Source organism: Denticeps clupeoides, chromosome 9 (assembly GCF_900700375.1).
Source record: "Denticeps clupeoides chromosome 9, fDenClu1.1, whole genome shotgun sequence".
Classification (NCBI taxonomy): Eukaryota; Metazoa; Chordata; class Actinopteri; order Clupeiformes; family Denticipitidae; genus Denticeps; species Denticeps clupeoides.
In genome coordinates, this window is record NC_041715.1 from 11,833,977 (window position 1) to 11,852,307 (window position 18,331).

Consider the following 18,331-nt stretch of genomic DNA (forward strand, 5'->3'; position numbering starts at 1 on the left):
TCAAAATAGAAACAATTTGAGCTGTGATTTGAAGGTGAATGACCTGCCTTCAAGGGTGGAGTCTGGTGTCGGGGATGCTGAGATTACTGCTCGAGGAACCGAGAAAGCACGTAGGTTATGCAGGATATTGTTCGTTGGTGTTTGGTCCGAGTAAACATTTTAGGAAATCTCCAAAAATGTGAGCGAGATTGGATGTTTTTTTATGGTCTGAATGTAATTAACAAAAAAAACTTTTATGACTAAACTAGAACTACTCTCACTCAAAAGGTTAACAGTTAACTATTAAAATGCGTTAACGACAAAATATTACAAACCTCTGATTTTACATTGTGTTACATTAAAAACATACATTTTATACACATTCCTCAAAACCTAGACCTCAGGTCAGAATACTCTACATTTAGCAATTCCCCTAACTTCCCAATTAAAGCCAAACATGTTAGAAATATTGCTTTACTTTACAAAGTACAATACACAAAACCAGGTACATTGTAGGTTAAAAGTAAAGTACAACACATCTCTGTTACTGAGGCATGCGAGTAAAGCTAAAGAGCGGCACTTAGACCACAAACAAAGACAATTTGACTGGTGAAAAGATCTGATGTTAGTAAAATCCAGCAAAGCATCCTTATTTTTATTATTTCGCCAATTCTTAGTGAGAAATAATCTCAAACATGCATACTCTTCCACATCTATATTCACAACTGCAAAAACAGAATTATTTTAATATAAATGTATTTTTCATATTGAACCCATAGTGAATTATAATTTTATAAGACATATATTACATGAAGTACCAAAGAGAAAAATTTGTAAAAATCTATTACATAAAAAAAAGACTAGACATCATTTCATTAATACAGTCAGAGAGGACCCCAGTGAAGTCACTCATGTCCACTGTACTTGTCACAGGCAACAGATTTTGCACTTCACCCTAATAACATTAAGTACAGTAATAGAGGTGAAAATGTGGGTTGGTACTAAGCTCAGATTTTTTTTTTTTAAGAATCTTGGATTGGACTGCTGGCGTCTGTTCCAGCCTCACTGGCCGAGCCAGCAGCATTTCCGGAGGTCTCTTCACGTGGTGGAGTGTCTGTCTTTGGACGCTTGGACTCAGGAGGCTTGCACAGTGGGTCACTGGGAGGTGAGGGCCGTTCTAAGGGTTCATACACAATCCAATGAAATAATTACATCTCTTATTTGATCAAAAATTTTCCCAATCTGACTGCTTATGAATAAAGTGATATTTCACTCAACGTAATGAACTACGATCTCAGCAGGGTTTGGAGGAGAATTAATCAAAAATTCAACCCATTCCAGCTAAGGTTACCAGGCTTACCGTGTTTGGCCTTCTCAGTGGAGGAAGGTGTGGTGAGGCTTGGAGAGGAAGCAGGCGATCGTAGGACAAGTGGAGTCAAGGAAATACGCCTAAATTACAATGCAGTTTAGAAAGAGCAAACACAATTGCAGCAGGTCATGCAAAAATGTAGACAGACCATATAATTAAGTATTGGGATCCCCTTCCAAATCATAGAATTCATGTGTTAAATTCAAGCAGCTGGGCATGTGGACAGGTCACTCTCAGGATCTATGACTGGATGCCAAATTGTGAAATGTACTCGCATCTAAATATTCCAATATTCTGATACTGGTGTAAGATGGTACATCGCAGGAACATGATGTTTCTGTGCTTTTGTTTTGCATGGAGATTCAACACCTCTGTTTTCCATATCTTTGTCAAATGGCAAGAGGTGTGAAATGCCTGCCACGGGTTCTTGCGATACCCCGCCCTGCTCTCTTTGTCTTCCCCAGATGGGAGGCACCAGGGGCGTGACGTCAGAAACAACAGGTTCTGATTGGTCTGTGACAGCTTCCGGTAGGCCAGGTGTATAAAGGGTTGTTCACGTGTGGTAGCGGGACTTGACTTTCTTTCTCAGCTGCTTTTCCATCGAAACCGGACTTTCCGGCTTTCAAGTCTTTTTCTCTCATCCCATTTTTCTCCTGGATCAGGTGATGTCTCTGAAGCTTGGTTCAGGCTGTGCTGTCCTTCTCTATCTTTTCATTTTGGTTTTTCTCTGTTCTATTGGTGTTAATAAATTAGAAACCTCTATTGTGCCATGCCTCTTTCTGCCAGGTAACATCAAGTTGGAGTGGTTAGAATACGGTGCTTTTGTGTTTGTAGAGAGTTTTTTTACTCTGTTCTCCTCAGTTTTACACTAGTATAACAACAAAAGTAGACGCAATTAAGAATAGGAACTCAGCTGCAAACTGGTAAGACACATTAAACGTCTGAGCCCCAGAATTTTCAGAAGGGTCAGTTTCTACAGGCCTCCAAACCACATGTGGCCTTCAGATTAGCACAAGAACATTGCAGATCTTACAGTCTGGGGTCATTTCATGCTCCCAATTTTGTGGGAACAGTTTAGGGACGACCCCTTCCTGTTCCAACACTAATGCGCACCAGTGCGCAAAGCAAGGTCCGTAAAGATGAGCATGTTTAGTGTGGATGAACTCGACTGGCCTGCACATCGTTGTGACTTCAAACTGATAGAACCTGGGGTATGAATTAGAACAGATACTGTTATACTGCTCTTTGGTCAAAGAATGTTCAAAAATTCCAATAAATACACAGTTAAGCCTTGCGGAAAGCCTTCCCAGTAGAGCTGAAGCTGTTAGGGCTACAAAAGAGTGGCTAACTCCATATTGAAGCCTATGGATTAAAATGATAAGTCATTAAAGATAATGTGTGTGTAAAAGCAGGCATCCCAATACTTTCGGCAATATAGAGTAAGCATCTTTAAGTACCAGAAATGTGTATTTGATACAGCTAGTCATTAAAAAAATTAATAAATGCTAAAAAAAAAAAAAAAAAAGCAGTCAAGACAATAATAGAAATGTGAAAACAATGAGGTCCTACCTGGGGGTGGGGCCCTTGGGAGTGGTGGAAGTGCTGGTTTTCGGATTAGTAAGTCCCAAGGGTGTGCAGGGGGCCGAGAGTCCCTTGGCACCTAAAGGTGTGCTAGGGGCAGTTTTGGGGGTGCCGGGAGTCGTGGACGGGGTGGAAGGGGCGGTGCTGGGACTGGCAGGGTTTTTGGGGGTACTGGGTTTGCTCCAGCCCTGCAAGGTGTTGAGGGTGATGCGCCTGGGTTGAGGCTTTGCCTTCATGCCTAACGGTGGCGTTTTATCCTCAGAGACTGTAGACCTGGCGGGCGTGGTTCCAGGACTCTCCTTCTCTTGACCTGCAGATGTATTGGAGGGGCGAGGCACTGGCGAGGCAGTTCTGCCACTTGCTGAGTTCCTTTTGGCTTTCTTCTCAGCGCCAGAAGCAGGGGTCACAACTTCAAGAATGGGTCTCTCTTTCAAAGGAGTCCCCAGTTCACCTTCAGCAAATGTGATAAAGGAACAGTAACCATCGGTTGATGACACTGCCAGGAACGTGGCGTCTCTGGACCTGCACAGAATACAACGTTAATGACAAACATTTACAACATGATCGCTCATTCTTTAGGAGACACGAGGTAGGTCCTGACCAGGCGAGGTCGCTGAGTGTGTGGTAATGGATGTTGGACACGTAACCAAAGGGGAGAGTCTGCTGAGTGTCATAGAGGAAGATGGAGTCTTCAGAGGCCACAGCAAACACCATCCTGTACGGGAGCTGGAACGTGTTGGGAAGGGTCTGAACTGTGCCATCTGGGAACAAAAAGGTAAGAAACTGAATATTAATTCCCTAACAGATAAATGCTGACACACACATATTAGCATAATTACAAATTACAAACTCCTGGTCTCAAGTAAACTAAATATATGTGGTTATATATATGGATATATGTGGCTACAATTAATAACAAAGCAAGTCTTCCTCATGCAACATAAGCCACAATGCTAATAACGCAAACAATAAACATAATTCTGAATGTTAAGGTTCAGTAAGTAGGATGAAATGACAGAACACAAAACATTTATGAACAAGGTATAGGAAAAGTGACCAAAGTCTATATTGCCATTTGCTGAATAGTGCTGAATAGTTTATGCTGCACCTACAGTTATAATAATATAATATTATGTTAAATTAGTTTCAGTGAAAACCATGCAGAGGCAATGTTCCTCCTTACCCTCTCCTTTCTTAGTGCGGAGCTCAAAGTACACTGGGCAGCAGCGAACTGCCAGTGTGGCCTTGGCAGGACAGGGCAGGTGGGCAACAGGTCTGAGACACAACAAATATTGCACACACAAGTCAGCTATACATTTAAAATGTACCTTACACAAACCTGTTCATACACAGTCCTTCATAGCACACAAGCAACACTGAGTAACTACAACACTACTCTGGTGGTTAATCACATCAACAGTCACGTTGTTCCAAAAATTTTAGTTAAATTAAAATAAATACAAACTATATCTTATAATATGAATATTAAGTCTTCAGACCACTCAGCATAACTAATGAATTGTATTCAAAACAAGTATTTGCCACTTTACCCCATGTCCCAACCTGACACATACCTCTTAAAACTTTTCCTAGAGAAGACGTAAGTCGTGTTGGTGACATTCTCCCCAGCTTCAACACAGCCAGCTACAATGGAAAAGAAAGCAACAGCAAGAGAAAACAAACGAATGATGATGAAAAGAAGAGAGACTTGTGGCAGTTTCATATTGACTCAGAAGTTAATAATAAAAACAAACCAATGTTTTTCAAGAGCAACACCCTATTTGTGTATTTGTTATCAATAAAAAAAAAAAAAAAAACAATATGCATTTATTTTTACAAAAAGTGATCAAATATGAAAGCAACATTGTGAGCGGTCGTGTATACCTGGAGCAAGAAGGAATGAGCCATCAGGAGTGAAGGTTAACCGTCTGAAGAATGACCTCATGCTGTCATCGTGAAACATCCTGAAGTTTTTCACCTGCGCACATGAATAGAATGTAAAAATAAAGCATCTGAAGTGATTGTCATTGTGAAACACTGCAGCACAGCACACAGTGACACAATGAAATGTGTCCTCTGCTTTTAACCATCACCACTGCTTGGTGAGCAGTGGGCAGCCATGACAGACGCCCGGGGAGCAGTGTGTGGGGACGGTGCTTTGCTCAGTGGCACCCCGACAGATCGGGATTCGAAACTTCTGATTACGGGGCCGCTTCCTTAACCGCTAGACCACCACTTCCCCAGCAGTACAGTAATGGTACATACCAAAAAAAAAAACCTGAACTTTACAGTAGGAAGCAATATGACATACAAACCTCTCCCTCTACTGGAGAGCTGGAGCTGACCATTTTACTGATGCCGATTTTCTTCTTCCTGGTCTGCGTGCTGTAAACACGCATCACCCTGCAAAACGAGAGGCAAAAATCTCTCAGCATGTACAGCATACCGCCAAACACAGTCTTACATCTCACAAATAAATCTCACCCTACCTGTCAGAACTCAGTGTGCCGATATACTGTCCTAGTGGGTCCCAGGTCACACCCTGCACGTAGCTTTTGTGGTCATTAAAGATGCAGATCTTCTGGCCTGTATATAGTTAACATAATTATACACAATGGTAAGAATGTATGAAAACAATACAGATTCAAAAAGGAATAATTAAAGTGTCACCTTTGATAATATCCCACATGATGGCAGTATTGTCTACAGAACCTGAGACCATGAAATTCCCATCTCTGGTCCAGGAGAGGTCATATACATCTTCAATGTGCCCCCTTGCATGAAAATGAAACACACACAAGCATGCATAAACTAATATTACAAAAAATGGTGAAATTGAGGAAGTAGCATGCAGCACAGAGGAGAAATGGTCTCACCTGAGCGTCTTCACCACAGTCCAGCTCTCCTTGTTGAGCTGGGCATCCTCCTCCTCCTGAAATGTAGGGAACTGCTCCACCTCTTTACTGTCATTCAGTTTCCACAGTAAGATGGCAGCATCTGAGGATGGTTCAAAGAAAGAAAGCGTGTTGTCAAAAAATTGGTCCGGGGTGTTCCAGAAACGCAGACTCGCTCTTCAAACCCACGTAGTCGGTCTAAAACCCACCGTCCCCTCCCGAGGCCAGCAGTTCTGCGGTGGGAGAGAAGCGCACCACGTTGACGGCCTTCGTATGGCGGGACAGGTTGGACAGAAACTCCACACCGGCCTTCCCATCGGGGCCTTTGTCCACTCGCCACATCTGAACAAGGGAATTCGAAAAGAAAGAAGAATTGTGAAAATCCATCCATGTCATCAGAGTAATATGTAGAAAAACCACATAATATTAAAAAAGTATGCAGTTTGTGGTGTTCTGTCTGCTTTATCGCTTAATCAGTCAACCTAAAACCAGTCAACCTAAACATTTTTGCATTTTGAACCAGATTTGTGGGAGAGGTTCTCACCCGGACCACCGTGTCCACCCCGGCAGTGGCCAGCCGGTCCAGCCTGCCCTCCGGGTTCTGCTGGAAGTCCACGCTGTAGACCGGCTCCTTGTTGTGCCAGGCGATCTCGCACGTCACCACCTTCATCTTGCCACTCCTGCAAAGAAGGGAGGGGGGGTCTGGTGGGTGCTAGTAGCCTAGCGGGTAACACACTCACCTATGAACCAGGTCCAAACCCCACTTACTACCACTGTGTCCCTGAGCAAGACATTTAACCTTAAAAGTCTCCAGGGGGGGACTGTCCCTGTAACTACTGACTGTAAGTCGCTCTGGATAAGGGCGTCTGGTAAATGCCGTAAATGAGAGAAAACGAGCGCCCTTCAAACTTTCCAAACATTCAAACGAGCGTAAATAAAGCAGCGCGGTTTACAGAAGCGCCGACACACTGAAGCTCTTCGTGTCGGTGCTTCTGTAAAAAGCGCTGCTTTATTAACGCTCGTTTTCCTGTAACGGAGAACAATACCGAACCGGACAGTGACGACTTCGGTCCGAGCACAGCGACAAAAACGACACGTACACTTGCGCGGTGATTTTTTTTAAACGAACACACGACAAGGGCAACAGGGGGATGTTTGATAAGAGGACTGATGGTAAAATGTCGAACTTACAGACGTCCAGACAGCACAGCCGTGCGAGTACGACGCCCGCACTTTCCCGCGTTGATTTTTTATTCGCGGTCAACGCAAGAGGCGGCTTTGTTCATGCAGGTCAAACGAGCGCGTTTTCTACGCAGAGAAGAATTTGCGTCGCAAAGATGCGCACGATTTGCGCAGACTGAAATGCATTTCATGTTTTTCTATGGTTTACCTTTATTTTCAATATTAGTCTGTATAATGTAATACACAGACCACAAAATACACTTAAAAAATATCATCTGTTGCATTAAGATTCAACTGTATTATAAATGTGTATAAAATGCTGCTTTATAATAAACATCACCATTGGGCATACATTCTTTAATTTGTGCTCATGTCTGATTTTAACATATGCGGAATGTCACTGGCAGAAATTGTTCACCATTGGGCAAAAATTAGGAAATCTCTGACCCATAATTAAGCATATTTAAACACAAAACACACCCTCAACACACCCTGTCCACATGAGTCCACTCTGGAAGACGTGTAAAGTCTCGCACAAGATTAACAAATACCTTTTTTCCTCAGGCACTCTTAAACAAAGTTAGAAGCTCAATTTAATCTCGCCTTACATCAATACTTTTTAAAGATGAGTTTTATTTATACTGTATGTCTTCATGCACTGTGCACTTTATCCATTGATTCCTATATTTTTATAAGAATGTTGACTGTATATGAAGGTGAGAAAGCATAGTAAGAATTCAATTTTATGTTTCTAACATGCATATACGATTTTACTGTGTATTTTTAGTGACAATAAACTTCTATTGACAAGTGAAGTGAAAGTGAAGTGATTGTCATTGTGAAACACTGCAGCACAGCACACAGTGACCACGAAATGTGTCCTCTGCTTTTAACCATCACCCTTGGTGAGCAGTGGTCAGCCATGACAGGCGCCTGGGGAGCAGTGTGTGGGAACGGTGCTTTGCTCAGTGGCACCTCAGTGGCACCCTGGCAGGAATCAATCATTCAGATTACGGGTCTGTTTCCTTACCCGCCGACCACTGCCCCCACAATATGACAATAAACAGGCCTATGTAGTATGACAAAGTATGAACGTACTTTATATTTTTATGTATTTGTGATTTAGTAAGTTCTGCACTCACTGCATACATTTAGTGGCTAAAATACCACACTATTTAACATAAAAGAATGACTGAGTTACTGCATGATCCTTGTTGTGCATGTAAATGACAATTCTGGGGCAGTTTGATAGTTTAGACTGTAGTTTTTAATCAAGAACTACAAGAGTACTAGAACTTGTAGAACTACAAGAACTGTAAGAGCACTGATTAATCCACTCCAATTCACTAATGTTTCCGTAACGAATGGGGGCCAATAATATACTTATTTGACACTAGGGGGCGACATATCAACGTATTTCTTCTCAACCACCTGTACACGCCATAAACACGTTACTGCTTTTATTTCATACTTTTATTGTCTATTTTGTTGTCATGGAGCACAGAGGTGAGAGGGTGAGAGAATGAGAATTTAAGAATAATGTAAATAGCTGGTACATGTAATAGAGTGACATAGAGGTGTGAAATAATAAAAAGCTAAACAATAACTTGCAGCATTAAATGACTTTAAAAATATAAACTACTTGGATTCAATATGTTTTCTACATAACTATTCAAAAAACCGCAATATCTAAAAAAAGTCAAACAAATTAATAAAAAACAAATGTTGATTTTTAGACCCAGATGTTGTCCAGAGGCACTAGAATAGTGCATGTAAGGGGTCATGCTGGCTGATCTACATATTTTCATGAGGATTCCTTTTCAACATGAGAAATTTCCTTCAGAACTTTGTCTAGAATTTCATCAATGACATTGCTGTCATAGTTGACCTGCTGAAGGTCTAGAGTTGGGATGATAGAGGCCAGCAGACAACCCACCCGATGACGAAGCTGATTCAGGCTGGAAAGAAGAAGACAACAGAAATGGGTTAAAAAAAAGGACAAGTAACTTTTTTGTGTTACCACTGTCTTTAACGTTGCTTATGATGTAATGTCTAAATATGAACATTTTTATTTATATATTTCACACATTTTACTTCCCACTCACCAGGAGAATGTTTCAGAGCGTGCAACAGGCCTATCTCTTATAATTGGATAATTTAGGTATTTATATATTTGATAATTAAATAGTTGCTACTTATAACTATATATGAAAGAACCATAAACCACTCTAGCACATACGCCACACATGAAAACTCTCTCTTGTAAACTACTTAAACATTCAATATTCCGACCCCTCCAGTTGATTCTGAACGCTGCAGCATGACTTGTTTTCAACCTTCACAAATTCTCTCACACCACTCCTTCTGCATTCCTTCCACATGCTTACCAGCATCATATTCAGCATCAGGGTCAGCAGCACCCTCCTACCTTAGATCTCTCATCTATCCTCGCTCTGCACCTCGATCTCTCTGATCCTCCAGCACTGCTCGAGTGGTACCACCATTTCTCAAAGTACCAGGAAAACATTCATCTAGACTCTGTCTTGGTCCTTGATGATGGAACGAACTTCCACTAGATGTCCGAACAGCTGAGTCACTAAAGATCATCAAATGCAAACTAAAAAACTTTCCATTTGTCACGATTAGGTGCAGCTGGAGAATAAGACGCTTTTTCGGGGCTGTGACATTTTATGTGGACCATGCATCGTATGTATAGTGTTGTATTCAGTTCTGGCAATCGCCACATGGCTACAGGTAAGTTTGTGTTTTTACCCTTTTGTTTCCTCAATTTTTGGCACTCATGCCGTTTTATTTGTGTTTAATAAATCATTCCTAGTATGTCCCGCCTCTTTGCTACATTCCCCGTCAGCTCGCGGACGTGACAGCTTTTTAGCAAATACTATTAAAATGGCCTCTGTATTACATACTTATATTAATAATCCATCAGGACTGGAACGTCCGAGTCGGGGACTTTCAGCTCATAATTACTTTCCAACGAAACAATTAATGAAACGGCTGTAGAAACATCACAATGCTGTCTGCTTTGTAACCCAGATTCAGGCCAGCTTTACCTCCTTCAGGATTTCCGTCCAGAGATTCAGGAGAGATTCTGCTGTGAGGTGTTTATGCCAGTTTCAGTCATTTCTACAGTTAGCCTCAGTTACTTTCATCTGTTTTTAAACTTAAGTTTGATCTAAGGTTAGGTTTTCCTCCAAACTACATGGGATGGGAACAAAGCTACACCAGGACTCCATACAGACTAAGCTGGGGAATCTTGATTATTTGAATTATATTCTGAGACAAAAATGTGTATTACAATTTTAAAAGTGCAAAACATATCTGTCTACAGCTTTTATCCAAAGCTTACGTCAGTTTGAGCTCTGCATCTGATTTATGGCTTGAATTGTCATCAGTTTGTCTGTTTCTTCCATCAACTTCCATCTCCTTCACATTAGAAGCAGTGGCAGCTCTCCTGTCCTCTTCGTTGAGGATGACTTCGGTGTTTTGGGCCATATCTACTCCTGGATATCTGCAATTAAACTCTTCAGTGGCTCTCACAAGGTCGTCTATAATCTCATTCAATTGATTAAGTTGAGACCACAGAGATGCCTCACCCAGACATTCCTGCAGATGAGATCAGAAAATGAAAAAGTGTGTGTGTGTGTGTGTATGTGTTTGTGTGTGCTTGCAGGGGGCCTTATTAATTTATTCAGGATTTTCTGTGATTACAAAGATTGGTTGATGTGTCATGACCACCAGTATTAAATGTTATCACATAAAACTCTGAGGTGCTTTTTTTCTTAGCTCTTGTGCTTAACTCTGTCAGACAACAAAAGACATTACCTTGGTAGCTGCCTGTTCATTCTCCATGCTGCTCTGGACCTGTTTGCTCTTTTCCTCCATCTTTCTCCTCTCATTTATAAATGCATCTCTCTCTTTTTTCAACTTTTTAATAACTTCTGTAGCATGTTGGAATTGCGCCCTGTAATCTTTTTTCTCCACATCGTCGGTTTGGGTGCCATGCTCAGCTTGGGCCTTTTTCACCTCTTTCTGAAAAAGCTGCTTCTGCAGGTCTTCTACCTGAGAGGTAAGATGATCCACCATGCTCTTGTAATTATCTCTTTCTCGTCCACTTGTACTGAGGAGCTCCATCTGATGGCCTTGCTGTGCTTGGCCCTCCAGGAGAAGTCTTTCCTCACACAGTCCAGGCAGTACTGACAAGTCCCGTGCGCTGCTTTCTCCTTCAGCAAACAGCAGTGGGGTTAATGAATGCTCACTGATGAGCTCCATGAGGAATTCTGGTGTCTCAAACTGAGCATTATCTTCCACACTGTGGACCATTGACCCATGTTCTGCTGTTCCTATACTTCCTCCTACTGTTTCTGTGTTTTCCATGGTTGCGGAGTTGTAGGCCATTGTGTTCGCATTCATTAGAATTTCATTATAAGACATTTGCCCTTTAGGATTATTGACGGTCTTCACATTGGCTTTTAAATCCCAATTAGGCTTGATTCTCTTTGCTCCATTGCCAGCCATGCTTGTTCTCTTCCTGTGTATTTATAAGGATTTAACAAATTGTTATGGGGTCCTCAGTCGCCATGATTTTTCATGTTGGGTCGTCGGAGGGTCCAGCACTGCCTCCGCTTCCTGGTCTCACTGCCATCAGGGACGTGCAGTGAGAGGGGCTACATGTGCCCAGAATGCACCATATGCGGTTGTCGGAGGGTCCGGGACAACCCAACATGAAAAGTCTACAAAAGGCTATATGAGATTAAACTTGTGCAAGTTTAAGATCATAAATATCCTGTTGCATAATCATCTTCATTTTATGCCTTTCAATCTATCCCTTTCATTATTGATACAACAAAAGGTCTTTTATGACTAATTAATGTGCTAAAACTATGGCAGCAATAATATCTATGTAATCACGGTCTAAAACATCATAATTAATGTATCAATAGATTAAATTACAAACAATCATAAAATTAACTACAAAGAGAATGATCGTGTAAATGGAGTATCAATCATATAAAGACTAAGACAAACCTGAAATTAAACATAGACAGTATATATATATACCTGATAGGAGTGGAGTTGTCTGGCATGGAACTAGAGCCCTCTGCATGTAAAATCAGAATAATAGTCAAGTTAATTAACATGGAACTAGGTGCTCACAAGTGGACTAAATTACTATGATACTACTAAATTGTTAATCCAGTGGTCTGGAGAGTACTAACTGCAGGTGGAGAGGAGATTTAGTGTTCAATTTGAGGATGAAACATTTTCATTTGGTGACATCTGAGAAGTAATCTTGCAGTAATCTTGTCTGTTTTCATCTTTCTCTACTTCATTCTATTCTAGTTAATCTGGCCCTTTATCTCACCTGAATGCACATTTCTGACCTGAGGCATTGCTGTCACCAGCCCTACATACAGCATGTGTTGTATGGGTAGAGACTATTTCTAATATGGAGTTATAACACGTTTGTAGTTGGAAATTGTATTAATGTGAATACAGTCATGGATCTGCAGCAAGCTACACCAACACTCACAGATACATACACTCCAGGTAAAGATGGCATCCTCACCATGAGAACTGGGACTGTTAGCTGGTAATTGTTCAGGTACTCCTGGACAGGCAGTGAGTTGGACTGAAGCTCTCTGAGAAAACAGATCAACATTTTTTTTTTCTTTAGAGACTACGTGATGATGTGGAGGAGGTGGGGGGAAAGAGATTAATACAAGTTAGTATTAGTAGTTTTGACAGTTCAAATTAAAAGGAAATGTATTCTTATACAAACATTGGCACAAGTTATTATAATGTTTTTAATGTGCTATTTTCATCACTCCTGAAACACCAATGGTTTGTATCAGAATGCCACTTTGACACTGATGTCTATAAATGTATGTTAAGCAAAATAAACTGATGTCAAACAATTTCCATTGGGTAGAATAAATGACAGAATTTGAGATCAAGAAAAGTTCAATTTTTCAATTCAAAACACATATCTCTTTATCTATAGTTTCTATATGCAAAGCATAGTCTGGCAAAATAGGGAGAAGTAAAGTAAATTCAGAAGAAGGACAGGTTTCTGTGTTTTAGCTGGGGAATTAAATGAAATAGTATTAACCTGTTTGACAATGATTTTTTTAACAAACTTCATATAATGTAGTGGAGTAAAAATAAAGATATTTTACTTTTAAATGCAGCGAAAGTGAAAGTTAAAAATCTCCCCAAAAGTCAGTTCCACCAGTAGGTTGCACACAATTTTACAGACCAGAAGGAGCAGAGCAGTACACCAGCTCACTCACTGTTCGTTTTAGCTTCTTTCTGAGACTCTCCTTCTGCTTTTGCAAAGCTTCATTTTCTTTGGCCAGGGCCGCCATCTGATTCAACTGCTGTTCTTTCTGATGGAGGAGAAAGCGTTTTTTTTATTTTAACCACCGATGATGTTGAACTGAATATCTTGTACATTCTGGCCCTGGTTAAGCCACCAGTTGGAGCCACTACTTCATGTTGGCATGATAAGTTAAAAAAAGTGAAGTGAACCATCACCCTTGGTGAGCAGTGGGCAGCCATGACAGGTGCACGGGGAGCAGTGTGTGGGGACGGTGCTTTGCTCAGTGGCACCCCGACGAATCGGGATTCGGCAACCTTCTTATTACGGGGCCACTTCCTTAACTGCTAGGCCACCACTGCCCATTTTATTTTAGTTGTGTGATGTCCCTTGATTCCCATCCTCTCTTATTGTATCTTTAGTTTTATGTGCAACTGACACAGAGCACTAATATAGTGGTCTACAGTCTGCTTTTGTTTTGGATCATGTGGGGGCTTATTTCTTGCTTATTAAAATGATCTTGTTTAACTTGAACTTTCCTATTGTGCTCTGTGAAAATTAGAAGTTTCCTGAATTACAAATGTACCTACCTGTAGTTGTTCCTGATGTCTGATCATCTCCTTATTACGCCGTTCTCTGAATAAGACAAGACACCATTGTTTGATTAGTAATGTGCTCTTCTTTCTGAATTTGATCAGATTAACCTACAGCACATTATCGAACGCAAAAGCAAACTGGCTTGTGTTAATTGATTGGAAGACTTGGTATTGCAGCCATTAGAGAAAGAAAAACAGACTATATAGTGTCATGGCCAAAAGTTTTCAGAATGACACAAATACTGGTTTTCACAAAGTTTGCTGCTTCAGTTTTTATTATGGCAATTTGCATATACTCCAGAATGTTATGAAGAGAAATCAGATTAATTGAAAACACATTTGCATTGCATTATAGCCCTGCCACAAATGGACGTGCTGAGATCATGTCAGGGATCCTCTCGTTAACAGAAGTGATCATGTTGACGGAGGCTGGAGATCATTCTGTCATGCTGATAGTTAGAATAGAAGACTGGATGCTTTAAAAGGAGAGTATAAATGGGGCTTCACAGGCAAGGATATTGCTAAGAGTTGTGAAGAAGGCTTCAGGGGGCCCAAGAAAGTCCAGCAAACACCAGGACCGTCTCCTAAAGATGATTCAGCTTCAGGATCTGGATGCCACCAGTGCTGGGCTTGCTCAAGAATGGCAGCAGGCAGGTGTGAGAGCTTATGCATGCACTGTGAGGTGAAGACCTTTGGAGGATGACCAGGTCTCAAGAAGTTCAGCAAAGAAGCCACTTCTCTCCAAGAAAAACATCAAGGACAGACAGATACTCTGCAAAACGTACAAGGATTGGATTACTGAGGACTGGGGTAAAGTTACTCTGATGGAGCCCCTTTCATCAGATTGTGTGGGGTATCTGGAAAAATGATTGTCCGGAGAAGAAAAGGTGACACCACCATCAGTCCAGTCTCGTGCCAACAGTAAAGCACCAAGTTTCAGACACAACACCTGATCCAGGAGAAAAATGGAAGGAGAGAAAAGACCCGGAAGCCGGAAGGCTTCCGATGGAAAAACAGCTGAGAAAGAAAATTCCCTTCCCCACATGTGAACAGAGCTTTATACCCCTGGCCTATAGGAAGCTGTCACAGACCAATCAGAACCTGTTGTTTCTGACGTCACGCCCCCGGTGCCTCCCGTCTGGGGAAGACAAAGAGAGCAGGCAGTCCTGATGGCCGGCACCTCACACGTTTGGCTCGGGGGAGGGCCGGCAAATGATGCAGTGCTGTTCGACAAAGGGCATGCAAAAACGGAGGTGTTGAATCTCCATGCACAACAAAGGCACAGAAATGTCATGGCTCCGCGACGTCCCATCTTACAGCGTCATTCTCAAAACTTTTGGCCATGACTGTAGGTAACATTCCCCTGAACCCTTGCATGATATCTGAAAACACTATATAATGTGACTAACTGCAACCTACACTTGTTTATATGTTTTCTTGTTGGTTGGCTGCTCATCCTCAGAATCTTCTTTCTCCGCCTCCTTTTCACAGCTCCTGTGAAACAGGAAAAAGGTTCTTATGATCAGATTTGTACTGAAAAGTGTGTGTGTGTGTGTGTGTGTGTGGGTGCACCTGAAATAGGGGTCCGGGTTCATGTGGCAGAACCAATTTTCAGGAAGTTGGTTAATGTCAATGCCATCCGGAAGTTTTCGCCACTTCAGACACTCATCACACTGGACCCAGTCCTGGTCTGGTTGTTTTCTGTTGATCCACAAATGTCCACAAATGTCAAAACAACATCCCTTTTCTTATTGTATTTGTACACATAAAAGGTCCCAGGTATTAAACATCTAACAGGACGTCTCTCTAGTTTCATCCTTAACAAGCTGTACAAACATATTCCAGGTGAATATTACAAATGTCTCTCACTCAACATCCTCCACAGGAGGGCAGTTAGGATCTTCTGTGTTTCTCTTATGCTGAATCTCCTTCCAGTAGTCTTCAAGTTTTGCCCCAAGACTGGACATAGTTTTCCTATGTGTAATACCACAAAACAAAAACACACACAAACTCATATGTATTTTTTTAAAAATACACAAAAAATACTGTCACGGACATGTGGGATGGCGAGGCAGGTGAACTGAGATGATGACAAGAATTTACGATGAAGAAGGACGCATTTGCACGACGTTACGGGGGTTTAATATGTGATGAACAAGACAGGGGAGACATCTGGTAAAAGGTCATGTAACAAGGACCCGACAGTGAACAGACACGAACAGGGCAGCTTTATACAATCAGACACAGGTGAACACAATTAGGAAACACTACACAAGACAAACATGAATCTCTGGCCCGGATCATGACAGATACTCTGCTTCTTCTCTCTTTTTTCTTAGTTGAGCAGCACATGTGCACACACACACACACACACCTGTACTCATCTGTGTAGTCAAAATCCTGCTTGTTGTGAGTTGGTTTAAGGAAATTGCACTCAATAACCCCGATGACTCCCACGCCTTTTGTGTTGGCCTATTCACAAAAGACAAACAACCTAAAAACTTCAACAGAATCTTAAAAAAAAACAGAAAAGGAAATCTCTTACTCTGAGTTGGCATCCAACACGCTCATAGGCTTTGATGAGCCGGTTTTTATGATACATCATGACACCGTAGTTGTCTTTACTCTTGGTGCTGTAGCCAAATGTTATAGAGACAGCTTGTTTCTGAAGCTCAGGTGAAGGAGCAAATGTTTGCTAGATAGCTGCTGCACGCATCACACACTGTTACTGTTTTTATCATTTGTTCTAGACCCAAGAAGTAAGTAAGAGGAAAAAATATTAGAGAACACATTGTATTTAGTCTAAAGAATGTTTGGTGTGTCTTCTGTCACTGTTCTGTTCAATTTTCCTGCAAGGATACAAGAAAGTTGGGTTTGTATTTGTCCATTATGACGTGAGCGAGACTCTTTGATACCAGTTGTGTCTTTACTTTTTGTCCTCGGATGATGATCTGCATTCTGGGCTTTAGGTACAAAATGCTGCAATAGGCCTGGGACAGTAAAAGATTGAAAGAACAACAATTTCATAAATTATTACACATGACCGTGGACCTTTCCTGTGAGATTACCTTTACTTTTAGGCTCCCATGCAGGGTTTTGTTCCATTTTTCAGTTTTTTTTTAATTATAAATATAAGTAGTCTTGTGCCTCATGCCACCTCCTTGGCACGACAACCACAACACAATGATTGACTTCACTGAGCTCCTCAGGGTGAACCATGTTTTTTTGAGATGTCAGTGAAAGTTGTGAAAGTTGTTTCGTAAGTCACAAGTCCCAATGACAAAAAGTTGTTTCTGTCATTGTGACACACACCATAACACAGCAAACAGTGCACACAACTAAATTTATCCTCTGCATTTAAACCATCGCTGTTAGTGAGCAGCGGTCAGCCATGAAAGGTCCCCCGGGGGAGTTTGTGGGATGGTATCTCGCTCAACGGAACCCATGCCCATGGAAATAATTGGAAGACTTTTGAGGTTTTTTTTTTTAAATATGGTGTATGCTGGTATTATAAAAGTGTCACCAATGTTTACAAAGGCAATTAAAACAATATAATGTTTATTCACTAATAGGATGATTATAATGCCACTTTATGGCACTGTTAACAGTTAATAGCATGTCATGTCACCATTTGCCAATTGCGGCACATGAAGTTGCATGCATTTTTCCCCAAAATCTTTCACTGTCACTATAAATAGTATCAAGAAATGGTGTAAAAGGGTCAACTGTGATATAAAATACTTCAGATCTTTATATATGATGAGGTGCTGAAATTTTGGTACAAGGCACACACCTTGACTGTACCATCTTCATCCTGCTATTTGCGATCTGACCGCTGAACGTAAAATAGAACTCACCCTGAGGGAAAAGTCGGTGTCAGGTACCGTCGGCGTGTTGCGCTCTTGACGCCTAAATTTTGTTTGGGTGCCATCCGACATATCAGCAGGGATTTGGATGTCATAACGTTCTGTGTCAAAATCAAACTCCAGTTTGCCTGATTCAGTCCTGTAAAGCAGTAAAATACCTACTCAGTGAAGAAAGAAGCCACATGAATGCACTTCCTCCAGAGATGATAGAGGGACATCATTTCTCACAACGCATTCTACAGAGGCACAATTGAAGCCTGCAGTGCTATGAAAGTGTGAAGAGGACCCAAGCGCAAGTGCTTTTCTCAGTTCAGGTTTTCATATTTTCAAATCAAATGTTTAGCAGAAATACACTGTTTGGTATCAGAATTGGCCCAGACATGAAAAAAATCATTAAATGCTTTGAGGTGAGTTGCAGGGGCAGACAGGAGGCGATGAAGATTGTGGGAGCAGAGATGGGGTACAGAGGATAGATGGGGTAAACAGGCTGAGGGTGTGATGGAAATATTTTCACATGGACTCTTTTA

General features: G+C 41.4%; 2 protein-coding genes across 4 annotated transcripts in view; both read right to left on the reverse strand.

The window, feature by feature from the left end:
* Positions 1–602: 602 nt before the first annotated feature.
* chaf1b (chromatin assembly factor 1, subunit B) lies at positions 603–7,621 on the reverse strand. The gene is made up of 14 exons (XM_028991585.1): positions 7,015–7,621; positions 6,368–6,503; positions 6,033–6,165; positions 5,806–5,926; positions 5,600–5,703; positions 5,419–5,515; positions 5,245–5,332; positions 4,814–4,907; positions 4,504–4,573; positions 4,113–4,204; positions 3,531–3,690; positions 2,918–3,451; positions 1,340–1,428; positions 603–1,156 (listed from the first exon to the last, which is right to left on the reverse strand). The coding sequence occupies exons 2-14, from the start codon at positions 6,491–6,493 to the stop codon at positions 1,002–1,004; spliced, it is 1,863 nt and encodes a 620-aa protein (XP_028847418.1). The 5' UTR covers positions 6,494–6,503; positions 7,015–7,621; the 3' UTR covers positions 603–1,001.
* Positions 7,622–8,249: 628 nt separating this feature from the next.
* Positions 8,250–18,331, reverse strand: part of LOC114797346 (MORC family CW-type zinc finger protein 3-like) — an 80,978-nt gene continuing 70,896 nt past the window's right edge. Inside the window, exons 6-19 of one of the 3 annotated variants that reach the window (XM_028992202.1) lie at positions 17,796–17,943; positions 16,800–16,928; positions 16,484–16,603; positions 16,313–16,410; positions 15,808–15,912; positions 15,511–15,639; positions 15,358–15,432; positions 13,933–13,978; positions 13,317–13,412; positions 12,593–12,665; positions 12,085–12,124; positions 10,849–11,554; positions 10,373–10,629; positions 8,250–8,963 (exon numbers count right to left, since the gene is read on the reverse strand). In XM_028992202.1, coding sequence (XP_028848035.1) covers positions 8,810–8,963; positions 10,373–10,629; positions 10,849–11,554; positions 12,085–12,124; positions 12,593–12,665; positions 13,317–13,412; positions 13,933–13,978; positions 15,358–15,432; positions 15,511–15,639; positions 15,808–15,912; positions 16,313–16,410; positions 16,484–16,603; positions 16,800–16,928; positions 17,796–17,943 — 2,176 coding nt within the window. In that variant the 3' untranslated portion in view covers positions 8,250–8,809. The other 2 variants (XM_028992201.1, XM_028992203.1) reach the window with 2 other exon arrangements.